This window comes from Eumetopias jubatus, unplaced genomic scaffold (assembly GCF_037043125.1).
Source record: "Eumetopias jubatus isolate StellerSeaLion01/CBP00866 unplaced genomic scaffold, mEumJub1_p1.0 scaffold_6, whole genome shotgun sequence".
NCBI classification, from domain to species: Eukaryota; Metazoa; Chordata; class Mammalia; order Carnivora; family Otariidae; genus Eumetopias; species Eumetopias jubatus.
The window spans coordinates 120,216,611-120,230,208 of NW_028274812.1; the positions used below are offsets into that span (position 1 = coordinate 120,216,611).

Genomic DNA, 13,598 nt, shown 5'->3' on the forward strand with positions numbered 1-13,598 from the left:
ATACTCAGAACGCAGAATTCGGTCTTCTGCCGAATTCTTTCGGCCTTAGGCTTTCCATCCTTTTTAAATGAAATGCAGAGGATGGGGAGCCGGCGAGGGAAGGGTGGGGATGTTCTGTCCTCCTTAACAGCATCATAAACGACAGCTGGTTGCAGGTGGTCCCTTTTAAACTGGTCGGGGATCCTAATGCTGGAAGGTGGGAGGAGTTGATCGAACGCAGGTCCTACTTCCAGCTTCTTTAAAACTTATTTGTCGTGCATTTAATTCACCCACTTAGTTTTTTATCCTAGATTCCAACTTCCTGCACGTTATCCTCCCTCCTGCTTTGAATACGAACATTTGATCATTCATTCCGCCCTCCCCCCCCCCCCCGCCCTTTTAAATCCTTTGCAGGCACGGAGAACCATTTGTTGGCTGGCCTGATATGAAAATCTAAGGGACATTAAAGTAATAGCGCCGGGTTCACAACCCACCAAAAATAGACTCGTTCCTGTATACACATAGTTGAGCACAGTAAACACAGTGGGAGAAGGCAGTTTTCTGTATGTTTTTCTCTGAAAAGGCAATTTTTGACGAAGGGAAGGAATCTAGCTTTTGAACATTTTGCTCAGTTGGAATTGCCTTCACAATCCCGTGTGTGTTTGCGCAGGCAAGTGATAACTTTTTTTTTTTTAACATTCAGATGTAGCTCCCTAATGAGTCACCTCCTAATCTAGTCAAACTGGTCAAACTTAAGGAATTTTCCATTTCTTTATGCAATCTCTGGCGACTCCCCAAGCTTCCGTTTTAGCTGCCCAATGTGTCAACACTTCTAGGGACCCTTAACCTCACCTCCTCCTCCCGCTGGAAGCTTCCTTGCCATTAGCTGCTACTAGAGGCAGTTCTGGAATTACTCCTTCCTTCTCTCAGATCTGCAATTTAGAATACTTTACTGGCTGGACGCAAAGGGCATCACTGTACCCACTGCCTGGCAGGTAGACATGGTGACAGGACCTCAAATCTTGCTACTGTTGGTGTAGCAGAAAAAAAATCCCCTAGAAATAGTTTTCCATGAATCATCAGCTACACCCTATAGCTGATCTACCTTTTGAGTTAAATCTCTCTGTGTGGACTGGTCTGGAAACCCAAATGTCTATATTACTGTCCCATTTCCTGACAAGGAGAGGGTCTCCTGAATTTTCCCTTTTACACTGGATGCCTCCCAAGGCAAAAAGCCTGTCACAGGTTTAACTGGTGTCTAAGGTGACTGTAAGAACCCCAAGAGATTTTCCAGAATTTTATTTTGACTAATTTTGCAATGAGGTTTTTATCAGATTTGGCATTTTAAAGGATCAAGTCTCAGGTTCCCCAAACTGGTGGGGCTGTCAGATACTTAAAGGGTGGGGAACAAAAGAGAGAGAGAGCCAAGAACTCTGCAGTGGAGGAAGTGAGCCTTCATCACCCTGAAGCTGTTGGGTTTTTTTTCTTTCTCTCCTTTTTCCTGCAGTTTCTCAAACAGTAGTTTTCTCCTCAATTCTTTTAGTTTTAAAAGATGGTACAATTCTAAGGTTAGAAAAAAGCTAAAGAGACAACTTTAGTGGGAGAAGGCAGTTTTCTGTATGTTCTGCATGTTCTGTATGTATGCCACAAGTCAGTGTCAAAGGCTGCAGTGACTGGGGAGTGCTGCAGATTTCCAGAAGCTTGGGAAAACCTGGGGAAGGGAAAACCTGTGTTTGCATCTGACTCTACTTCCTTGTAAAGGCTGTTTTTCTTCTTCCTCCTTGTCATCCTCCTTCTTCTTCACCATGCAGTACTTGTAAGGTAACTAACACAAGTCTCTGTATCTCTAAAATAGAATTAATAATATCCATCTTATAGGATGGTAGCATCAGGAATTAATAGGATAATGCTGCTCAGGCCTTAGTTCTGTGACTGGGACAGAGTAGTGCTCAAAAGTTTGCTCCCTTTCTCCTGTCTTTGTTGGGAGCCTACACTCTAGGGTCTGACCTCTCAATCTTTTTTCTTGAGGTGCTTACAAGGTTGGGGACTACTGCCAGGACAATGGCATTACTTTCAATTTACTGGAGAAACTATTAAGATTTTTAGGCAGAGGCCATTCAGCCAAGCCTTTTCATTTTCAAAGACGAACACAAAAGATCAGAGGCTCAGTGGCTTAGTCTGGCCACCCTGAGAGGTAATTACAGAACTGGTGATTGAGCCTACATGCCCTCATACTCCCCTATTTTGGACTCCTCTCAATGCTGGCACAGGCATCCTATCCTTTCATTCTCGAAAGAGAGGAAAACAAATGGCCACAGAAGGGAGGGAAGTGAATGTCAGGGCTCTGTGCGCATTAGGGGCATCACGGGGTTATGTGACCAGCCGGGGCCTCCCCTCCTGGCTGCCACTTCTGACTCATGATCATCCCCGGCCCGCGGCTACCTTTCCCACCCTTCCAGATCTCCCAGCCCCGTCTCCCCTTCGCTTCATAACAGACTGTTAGGTCGGAAAGGGGAAACCGGAGTGTGTGTGTGGGAGCCCTGTAACTATGGCTAGGCTGGACATAGTTCACAGAATCTTCTGGAAATTAAATATAGAGCCATGACTAAGCTTGATGTTTTAGGGCGGGGTTGGGGGGGTTGGGGGTTGGGAACCTTGGACGGGGCAGTTTGTTGAAGAGTGTTCTTACGAGTCAGTCCCCGCCCCCGAACCGAGAAACCTCCAGAAAGTTCCTGACAGCGGTTGGAAGGGGGACCAAGCGCCAGGCGGCGGGATGGGGGCGGGATGGGGGCGGGGGCGGGGGCGGGCCGCAGAGCGCGGAGGCCGCCGCTGGCAGCTAGCGGCGGGGCTGGCCGCAGGATTGCCTGGCCGGTACCGGGGTTTTGTGATTGTTTTTTCAAGACGGGATGAAAAAAGAAAAAAGGCGAGATCTTCACAGTTTCTCTCACACTAGGTAATTTATGCGACGAAAGCATGGGAAATAACTAAGCCTATAACTAAGCCGGAGGAATCGGGTGACCCGACGCCAGAAGAGGAGGCCCTCTGAGCCCGAGGCGAGCGCGCACCGGGCCCGGCGGGCACGCGCGGCGGGTGGGTCCCTGCTGGCCTCGCTCTGCCGCCGCCTCACCGCCGGCTCTCGCTCCTCGTCCCCGTGCGGATGTTGGGAGCGGTAAAAAAGGTCAAAAGCCCTGGGAAGTGATTCTCGTCTTCTGGACTCCGTCTTCCCCCCGCCCCGGTGTTCCCCGGTTGTACCCAGTCCTTCGATCCTTGACGGGGCGCGGAGGGGCGGGGCGGGTTCACTCGGGCTTCCGGAATTTGCTCCGCGGCCCGAGCCCTTAGACTTTCTGGGAGCTGTGCTAGGAAAGGGGGCGGGACTGGTGGCGTTGCCCTGTCCCAGTGCAGCGGATTCCCAAGAGGTGACCCAAGGAGACGGATTTAGGGTTTTCAATTAGAGTGAAGGTTGATGATAGTTCCCATTTTTTTTATCCCTACCATAAGGATCGCCCCCTCACCTGAAATAACCCCATCTCCTCTTTTAACCGAAAGCCCATGTCCATGCCCACTTCTTTCATATTTATAAACATTGTTTTGATTACCTTTTTCATTTTTGATGACAATCCTGTTAAACACCAGAAATAACAGTAAGTATATATGTTGCTAATAAAGCAGTATCTTGGATTCAAAAAGCATTTAAAATCAGTTGCATTACCATAGCCTCTTGCCTTCTGAGGGCTGGCATAGGGAGATAGGTGGGATTGGAAAGGAATTAGGGAAGGTATTTGATTTAAAACATTCTTTCCTCACCCAGTTATGTTTCCTCGATGTACCTCCCTACCCGCAAAGTTTCTTCTGTTACCCAAGGCATCACTTTCTCCAGGGGTGGCACTGCATTCTCTTTACTTTAAATCTACAATTTTGGGATGCCAGGCTGGCTCAGTCAGTTGTCTCCCTTTGGCTTAAGTCATGATCCCAGGACTCTGGGATCCAGTCCCCCCCGTTGGGCTCCTTGCTCGGCTGGGAGCCTGCCCTGCTTGTGTGCTCTCTCTGACAAAATCTTAAGTAAATCTACAATTTCATCAGCCTGATCCCCTTTGATGTTACAAAGTGATTATTTCAGTCCTCAGTGCAAGGGTGTGCCGGCTATAACTTCTTATATTGATTTCTTAATAAAGCACCCACTCAATAACTTGACTAATCAGGCCATAGGAACTTACTTTCACCAAGGTTATTTCTGGAGATTTCCCTAAACTCTCTGATGAAAGGTGTTTGGTAGGTCCTTCCCAGTCTCCACCCTTTTCCATCCACCCTCCCTGTCCCCTGCCACCTCTCTCCTAAGTAGTGGTAGTGGCTGCTGGCTTGAAGTCACTGTTATTTGCAAATGACAGTCACAGATGTTCCTGCAGCTCTAAGGGGGAGAGGAGGTCCTGTAGCAAATGCATATCCTCATGAAGACTGATTGTAGCTAGAGTCCATAGCCCTCCAGTTCAACTGCCTTGAAGGTTAAAAGTGCCTTTATAAGCGTCTCTTAGCTTTCCATTTCCATACTTCCAGGACAAAGTCTACATGTATGTGCCATTCCCAGAATACTGATTTTCTTCAGAGGCTATTTACTAAAAGGTTTGGTGGGCTCTGAAGAACATATAAACTCAGAAAATGCTTCTATGGAATGTTGAGTGAGACCATTCTTTAAAAATTGTTTTTGTTGAAGTGAAATTCACATAACATAAAAACCATCAAAGTACACAATTCAGGGGCACCTGGCTGGCTCAGTCTGAAAAGCATGCAACTTGATCTCAGGGTCACGAGTTTGAGCCCCACGTTGGGTAGAGATTACTTTACAAAATTAAAAAATAACGAAGTGGACAATTCAGTGGTAGCAAGTATATCCACAATGATCTGCAACCACCACCTCTATCTTGTTCCAAAACAATTTTGTAAACTGCAGATGCAACTGATTTTTAAAGGGGTTCACTCCCCAAGCCTTGAGGATTGCAGCAGAGCCTTTTCCAAAGAGGTTGTGAAGGGGATTATTTCTAGAATGCTACCAGCTAGGATAGGCAGTATCTCAAAGGGAAGGTAGTGGTGCATGGGAAGGAAACCTGTAGTAGGCCTCCCCTCTTCTAAGTCTCCCCCCTCTAAGGTAACAAATACTAAGCCTTTGTTATCAATCCTAGTGTTTATCTGATGTAATTGTTTGGGATCCCATAAAGTAAAGGCAAAGGGGTAATGATTATGAAACCCAAGTTAGAACCAACCCAGAACCAGGCATAGTAAAAAAAAAAAAAGTACTGTGAACCTGGGACGGCCTGGCAAAAACTGATGAAACCAGAGTTGGAATCCAGGTTTAACATCTTTGCCAAACTGGAAATTTTTTTAACCACTTACATAATTTTAGTTAAGCTGTAACTTTTAAGTCCTCCCATGTGTTCACCTGTGCAAGTTAGACACTACCTAAACTCAGTGTCGTGGAATGAGGACTCAAACATAAAAGGCCCTAAAACAGTGCCCGGTACATAAGAGCACTGAAATATTAGGTCCTTCTGCTGGGGCACCAAAGTCAATGACAGTTCCTTGCAGATACTCACTGGGTACTTTTTTTTTTTAAGATTTTATTTGACAGAGAGACAGCGAGAGAGGGAACACAAGCAGAGGGAGTGGGAGGAGAAGCAGGCTTCCCGCTGAGCAGGGAGCCTGATGTGGGGCTCTATGTGGGGCTCGATCCCAGAACCCTGGGATCATGACCTGAACCAAAGGCATACACTTAACAACTGAGCCACCCAGGCACCCCTACTCGCTGGGTATTTAAAACATAAATAACCAGGGCGCCTGGGTGGCTCAGTCGTTAGGCGTCTGCCTTCAACTCGGGTCAGGATCTCGGGGTCCTGGGATCGAGTCCCGCATCAGGCTCCTTGCTCGGCAGGAAGCCTGCTTCTCCCTCTCCCACTCCCCCCCTGCTTGTGTTTCCTCTCTCGCTGTGTCTCTATCAAATAAATAAAATCTTAAAAAAATAAAAAAATAAAACGTAAATAACCATTGGCAGAAATGTGACACTTCTATCTGGATAACCTCTCAGAAATGAAAACTATAGACTGAGGCATCAGGCCAGACTCTTTCATTTTAACAAATGAGAAAGAGAGGTCAGCGTGGCTAATGCCTAACTGGGCAAGCCAGTGCTTGAACTCACATTTCTTCATACCAATTTAGGACTCACCTGTTCTTTCATGCTGAAACCAGATTACATAGCATGGCTCTGACATATCAGGCGAACTTACGGGAATGGGCAGCCAGGACCTTCCCACCTAACTGCCTCTCCCTTCTGTCTTTTGTCAGCTTCTCCAGGAACACCCACCCCATACCCCTTTTCCAGGCCACCCTTACACAGGGTCAACCCCTTCACCAAACTTGAGGCCACTAGGTCAGTAGCCCTTAAATTTTTCTACACCCACAGACCTAACCCACTCAAAATGAGCAGTTTTTAAAAAAAATCTCCCCGGGCGCCCGGGTGGCTCAGTTGGTTAAGCGACTGCCTTCGGCTCAGGTCATGATCCAGGAGTCCCTGAATCGAGTCCCGCATCGGGCTCTCTGCTCGGCCGAGAGTCGACTTCTCCCTCTTACCCTCCCCCCTCTCATGTGCTCTCGCTCTCTCTCTCTTTTTTCTGTCTCAAATAAAAAAAAAAATCTTTAAAAAAAATAAAAATAAAAAAAACACCCCAAAACACCATTTGCCTAAAAGAAAGAGATCACAGTGCAATATATAAACTTACTTCTTCAGATCCTGGACCATTATCTAAGAAACAAATTACCAGTTTTAGACCAAGACAACCTATAAAAACTCTAACCTCAAAATAAAACACAGAAGCAATCAAATTATTCAATTTATTTGCTCAGCAGAAAATAGTTAAAACAACAAAACAAAAGGCCCGAGTTTGGTGTGGATATTACAAAAAAGAAAGTCACAAATGATGGCAGTATAAATTTTTGCTACCTTTAGACTCTAGAAAAAAAGGAACTTCATGAATTCACCAAAAGAGACAGCTGAAATTAAGCAAACAACTGGCAAAGTTGAGAGCTGATGAAACAGACATGGAGGCAACGCAAGAGTCCTGAAACCCAACAGTCTCTGACACAAACACAATTTGAGGAAGAAGTCTTAATCCACCTCCTCAATGGTGGGGCCAGACCCAGAGCCCCCTTTGGGGGCCTGAGCCCCAAAGCCTCCAGCCCCGGGGCCTCCCGCCCCCTGGTACAGTCCGGTGATGATGGGGTTACACACCTGCTCCAGCTCCTTCCTCTTGTGCTCAAACTCATCCTTCTCGGCCAAGGTGTTGGCGTCCAGCCAGGAAATCACCTCCTGGCACTTGTCCAGCACCTTCTTCTTGTCCGCCTCGCTGATCTTCCCCTTGAGTCCCTCATCCTCCACGGCACTCTTCATGTTGAAGGCGTAGGACTCCAGGGCGTTCTTGGCGGACACCCTGTCGCGCTGCACCTCGTCCTCGGCTTTGTACTTCTCGGCCTCCTGCACCATGCGCTCGATCTCCTCCTTGCTCAGGCGGCCCTTGTCGTTGGTGATGGTGATCTTGTTGGCCTTGCCCGTGCTCTTGTCCGTGGCCGTGACGTTCAGGATGCCGTTGGCGTCGATGTCGAAGGTCACCTCGATCTGGGGCACTCCCCGGGGGGCCGGGGGGATGCCGCTCAGCTCGAAGCGCCCCAGCAGGTTGTTGTCCCGCGTCATGGCCCTCTCGCCCTCGTACACCTGGATCAGCACGCCAGGCTGGTTGTCCGAGTAGGTGGTGAAGATCTGCGTCTGCTTGGTGGGGATGGTGGAGTTGCGCTTGATCAGGGCGGTCATCACGCCCCCGGCCGTCTCCAGCCCCAGCGACAGCGGAGCCACGTCCAGCAGCAGCAGGTCCTGCACGTTCTCAGACTTGTCCCCCATCAGGATGGCTGCCTGCACCGCCGCCCCGTAGGCCACTGCCTCGTCGGGATTGATGCTCTTGTTGAGGTCGCGCCCGTTGAAGAAGTCTTGCAGCAGCTTCTGCACCTTGGGGATGCGGGTGGAGCCCCCCACCAGGACCAGGTCGTGGATCTGGGCCTTGTCCAGCTTGGCGTCGCGCAGCGCCTTCTCCACGGGCTCCAGGGTGCTCCGGAACAGGTCGGAGCACAGCTCCTCGAACCGCGCCCGGGTGATGGACGTGTAGAAGTCGATGCCCTCGAACAGGGAGTCGATCTCCAGGCTGGCTTGGGTGCTGGACGACAGGGTCCTCTTGGCCCTCTCGCAGGCGGTGCGCAGCCGCCTCACGGCCCGCTTGTTCTGGCTGATGTCCTTCTTGTGCTTCCTCTTGAACTCCTCCACGAAGTGGTTCACCAGCCTGTTGTCAAAGTCCTCCCCTCCCAGGTGGGTGTCCCCGGCCGTGGCCTTCACCTCGAAGATGCCGTCGTCGATCGTCAGGATGGACACGTCGAAGGTGCCGCCGCCCAGGTCAAAGATGAGCACGTTGCGCTCCCCCTTGCCGGTCCTGTCCAGGCCGTAGGCGATGGCGGCGGCCGTGGGCTCGTTGATGATCCTCAGCACGTTCAGCCCCGCGATCACCCCCGCGTCCTTGGTGGCCTGGCGCTGCGAGTCGTTGAAGTAGGCCGGCACGGTGATCACCGCGTTGGTCACCGGGTAGCCCAGGTACGCCTCGGCGATCTCCTTCATCTTGGTCAGCACCATGGACGAGATCTCCTCGGGGTAGAACGCCTTGGTCTCCCCCTTGTAGCTCACCTGCACCTTGGGCTTATCTCCGTCGTTGATCACCTGGAAAGGCCAGTGCTTCATGTCCGACTGCACCACCGGGTCGCCGAACTTGCGGCCGATCAGCCGCTTCGCGTCGAACACGGTGTTCTGCGGGTTCAGCGCCACCTGGTTCTTGGCCGCATCCCCGATGAGCCGCTCGGTGTCCGTGAAGGCCACGTAGCTGGGGGTGGTGCGGTTGCCCTGGTCGTTGGCGATGATCTCCACCTTGCCGTGCTGGAACACCCCCACGCAGGAGTAGGTGGTGCCCAGGTCGATGCCGATGGCCGCGGTTTTCGCCATGCCGCTGTCCTGCTCCCTTGCCCCGCGCTCAGGTTCAGGCTCTGTGAAAGGCGGTCGGGATCCGCAACGAGGAGCTCGGTCTTTTCTGAAGCTGCGAATTCGAGGACGTGCGGGATCGGGACGCGGCGGGTCTGCGAAAGTTGCGCCGGCGGACGCCACACGCTGGGCTGCTGTCTCTCGGCAGGTTTGCTGTTTGTCAGCGGCTGGGCGGCTCTGTGTTTATAACGCTTCACCCGGCCCCGCCTTTCCCGTCCTCGGCCAATCGCGGAGCCCTGCGGGCCTGCCAGGTCGGGAATATTCCACGGGTTTCGTCTCGCGTCCTGCCTCCAGGCTTTCTGGGACCAATCGGCGTCCGGGGTGCCGCCCCTCCCAGAACTCTCCAGACTCTTCTGGGGCTTGCTGGGGCTGGCAAGGCTTCGGGGAGGGTGGAGTCGGTGCGAGAAGGTGGGAGGGGCTGGGAGGGGCTGGGAGGGGCTGGGAGGGGCTGGGAGGGGCTGGGAGGGGCTGGGTGGGGCTGGGAGGGCGGGAGGCAGGGTGGGGGTGGGAGTGTTGACGCTGCTCCCCTAGACGCGTTACAATGGGGGTGCTGCCTCTGACCTCATGGGTTAGTAAGCAATCCGGATGGGAGGACCCGAGTCCGCTCAAAGTTGTAGGGCGGGGCGGGTGGGGGTGGGGGAACACCGGCTGCGCATTTTGGTTGTTGAAGGAGCCCCCACCCTCAGGGGCTCCGCAATCAGAACATTATCAAACTGGATCGAAGGCGGCGGGACAATAGGTGAGCCTGGAGGGCTCTCACTGAAATGGAATGGCAGTAGGCAAGATTAATAGATCCGTGTTTGAGAAAGTGCTGGAACGTTCTATAGTTTTAGTCTAAGGTAATGGGGCATTGACCAATCAGGGAAGGGGAGTCCTTTGGTAAGCGCCAAGGTGGGTGGGATTTGTTAGTGCTGCTGGAAAGAGGTGGGGGAGCTGATCTGTTAGTGTCTTCAGATAGGAGTTATTCCAAAGACTGGAGAAAGATTGCTTGTTGGCGCTCAGTCTCGTCGGAGAAAGTTTGTGAGGGTTTGATTGGGTTCTTAGCAGCCATTTTCAGACTGCCCCAATAGTACTCCCGACAAATCCCTAACTGAGGGTAAGGGAGCTGTGGAAGGTAGCTAAATCGAAGTGTGGAGATTAATGTCTCCTGAGGAGACCAGACTATAAAATAATCTTAGTTCAGCAGGAGGACAGGTACAATCGCAGAATAAACATCACAGCCAAAGGAACAAGACAGTTGAGTTAGGGCCTGTGAAAATTGAACACAGTGTATGCTAACTGCCTCCCACTTGCTTCCAGTTCGCTAAGAATACTTTAGTCCCAAAAGCACTCTCTGTGAAAGAAGGGACTGGAAAAAGATACTTGTACACCGAATTTATGGCAGCATTATTCACAATAGCCATAAGGTAGAAGCAGCCCAAGTGTCCAAGGAGGGAATGAATAAATAAGCAAAATGTGTTATATACTTATAATGAATATTATTCAGCTTTAAGAAGTAAAGAAACTGACATATGCTGTAACATAGATGAACTTTGAGGATATCTTTCTATGTGAAATAAGCCAGTCACAAAAAAGAAATTACTGTGTAATTCTATTAATAGTAGTCAAATTGATAGAGACAGAAAGTAGAATAGTAGTTGCTAGAGGGAGGAGGGGAATGGAGAGTGGCTTTAATGGGTATAGAATTTCAGGTTTGCAAGTTAAGTTTTCTGGACGTTGGTCAACAATATGAATGAACTTACTGCTGAACAGGACACTTAAAAAACAGTTAAGATGGTAAATTTCAAATTATGTGTATTTTACCACAATTGAAAGTAATAAAAAAGCCCTGTGCCAAAACTTTACCTCATTTTTTCTTCTCAGGCCTCGGAAGACCATGGCTGCTGCTAAGGGAATGGCCATTGGCATTGACCTGGGCACCACCTACTCCTGCGTGGGGGTGTTCCAGCACGGCAAGGTGGAGATCATTGCCAACGACCAGGGCAACCGCACCACCCCCAGCTACGTGGCCTTCACAGACACCGAGCGGCTCATTGGGGATGCCGCCAAGAACCAGGTAGCCATGAATCCCCAGAACACTGTCTTTGATGCCAAACGTCTGATTGGCAGGAAGTTTAATGATCCTGTAGTGCAATCAGATATGAAACTTTGGCCTTTTCAAGTAATCAATGAAGCAGGCAAGCCCAAGGTATTGGTGTCATACAAAGGGGAGAAAAAAGCTTTCTATCCTGAGGAAATCTCTTCTATGGTACTGACAAAGATGAAGGAGACTGCTGAGGCTTTTTTAGGCCACCCCGTTACCAATGCTGTGATCACTGTACCAGCCTATTTCAATGATTCTCAACGCCAGGCCACCAAGGATGCAGGCGTGATTGCGGGTCTCAATGTGCTAAGAATCATCAATGAACCCACAGCTGCTGCCATTGCGTATGGCTTAGATAAAGCAGGTCAGGGAGAGCGACATGTCTTGATCTTTGATCTAGGTGGAGGCACATTTGATGTGTCCATCCTGACCATAGATGATGGAATTTTTGAAGTGAAGGCCACAGCTGGGGACACCCACCTGGGAGGGGAGGACTTTGACAACAGGCTGGTGAGCCACTTCGTGGAGGAGTTCAAGAGGAAGCACAAGAAGGACATCAGCCAGAACAAGCGGGCCGTGAGGCGGCTGCGCACCGCCTGCGAGAGGGCCAAGAGGACCCTGTCGTCCAGCACCCAGGCCAACTTGGAAATTGATTCACTTTATGAAGGCATTGACTTCTACACGTCCATCACCAGAGCCCGGTTTGAAGAGTTGTGTGCAGACCTGTTTAGAGGCACTCTGGAACCTGTGGAGAAGGCTCTTCGGGATGCCAAGATGGATAAGGCTAAGATCCATGACATTGTGTTAGTGGGGGGCTCCACTCGTATCCCTAAGGTTCAGAGGCTGCTGCAGGACTACTTTAATGGTCGTGATCTCAACAAGAGCATCAATCCCGACGAGGCAGTGGCCTACGGGGCAGCGGTGCAAGCAGCCATCCTGATGGGGGACAAGTCTGAAAAGGTACAGGATCTGCTTTTGTTGGATGTGGCTCCCTTGTCCCTAGGGTTGGAAACGGCTGGGGGCGTCATGACAGTCCTGATCAAGCGCAACTCCACCATCCCCACCAAGCAGACACAGATCTTCACCACCTACTCGGAAAACCAGCCTGGCGTGCTGATCCAGGTGTACGAGGGCGAGAGGGCCATGACCCGAGACAACAACCTCCTGGGGCGCTTTGACCTGACTGGAATCCCTCCTGCACCCAGGGGAGTGCCCCAGATCGAGGTGACCTTCGACATCGACGCCAACGGCATCCTTAACGTCACGGCCACAGACAAGAGCACGGGCAAGGCCAATAAGATCACCATCACCAACGACAAGGGCCGCCTGAGCAAGGAGGAGATCGAGCGCATGGTGCAGGATGCTGAGAAGTACAAAGCTGAGGATGAGGTCCAGAGAGAGAAAATCTCTGCAAAAAATGCTTTAGAATCTTACGCTTTTAACATGAAGAGTGCAGTGAGTGATGAAGGCTTGAAGGGCAAGATTAGTGAGTCTGATAAAAAGAAAATACTGGATAAATGTAATGAGGTCCTTTTGTGGCTGGAGGCCAATCAACTGGCTGAGAAAGAGGAGTTTGATCATAAGAGAAAGGAATTGGAGCAGGTGTGTAACCCAATCATCACAAAACTCTACCAGGGAGGATGCACTGGGCCTTCCTGTGGGACGGGGTATACACCTGGAAGGGCTGCCACAGGCCCCACCATTGAAGAAGTAGATTAATCTTATCTGGAGCTGGAGGGTTCTAGGGTGCCTCTAAGGTGAATTTTGTTCCCCTCATCTTCAAATTGACTGTCCTGAACCTAAGTTACCATCCCTTTGGGTTCTGACAAAAGAGTCTTGTATACCACCTTTTCACAATCCATGTTTCTGACTCAGGAAAACTAGGCCCCTCTGAACCATTTGATGAATTCGAATGTCATTTATTTCTGACCTCCCCAACTTTCTTCCTGTGTGGATGGTTAAATGTCACTCAGTAAATTTCTTCCTAAAACAAATTTCTTCTGGTATCTTTATTGATTTATTAGTTTTAAGTTTATTATTTTTTTATTTTTAAAGATTGATTTTAGAGAGAGAGAGCACGCACATATGCGTGAGCATATGTGAGAACGCTGAGGGGAGGAATAAAGAGAGGAGAGAGAAACCCTAGTGGACTCCACACTGAGCTCAGAGCCTGATGGGGGCTCCATCCCACCACCCTGAGATCATGACCTGAGCCGAAACCAAGAGTCGGATGCTCAAATGACTGAGCCACCCAGGAGTCCCTATTTTTTTTAATTAATTGATTTAAGTCGTCTCTACACCCACTGTGGGGCTCAAACTCATGACCCTGAGATGAAGAGTCGTGTGCTCTTCTGAACCAGCCAGGCACCCCTCTTCTGGTATCTTTATAGACTGTGAGCGTACCTTGAAAAGTAAGGTAAAGAA

The 13,598-nt window shown here is 50.1% G+C and overlaps 2 protein-coding genes across 4 annotated transcripts; one reads left to right on the forward strand and one right to left on the reverse strand.

The window, feature by feature from the left end:
• Positions 1–2,823: 2,823 nt before the first annotated feature.
• On the forward strand, positions 2,824–13,161 carry HSPA1L (heat shock protein family A (Hsp70) member 1 like). 3 transcript variants are annotated; one of them, XM_088024067.1, is made up of 2 exons: positions 2,824–2,932; positions 10,955–13,161. In XM_088024067.1, the coding sequence occupies exons 1-2, from the start codon at positions 2,886–2,888 to the stop codon at positions 12,891–12,893; spliced, it is 1,986 nt and encodes a 661-aa protein (XP_087880193.1). In that variant the 5' UTR covers positions 2,824–2,885; the 3' UTR covers positions 12,894–13,161. The 3 variants fall into 3 exon arrangements, with proteins under 3 accessions (XP_087880193.1, XP_027976478.1, XP_027976477.1); XM_028120677.2 differs by lacking the exon at positions 2,824–2,932 and adding an exon at positions 9,603–9,659; XM_028120676.2 differs by lacking the exon at positions 2,824–2,932 and adding an exon at positions 9,736–9,830.
• Positions 6,842–9,264, reverse strand: LOC114203960 (heat shock 70 kDa protein 1). Its single transcript, XM_028097216.2, has one exon. It carries the CDS (start codon positions 9,053–9,055, stop codon positions 7,130–7,132), a length of 1,926 nt encoding a protein of 641 aa, XP_027953017.2. The 5' UTR covers positions 9,056–9,264; the 3' UTR covers positions 6,842–7,129.
• Positions 13,162–13,598: the final 437 nt, after the last annotated feature.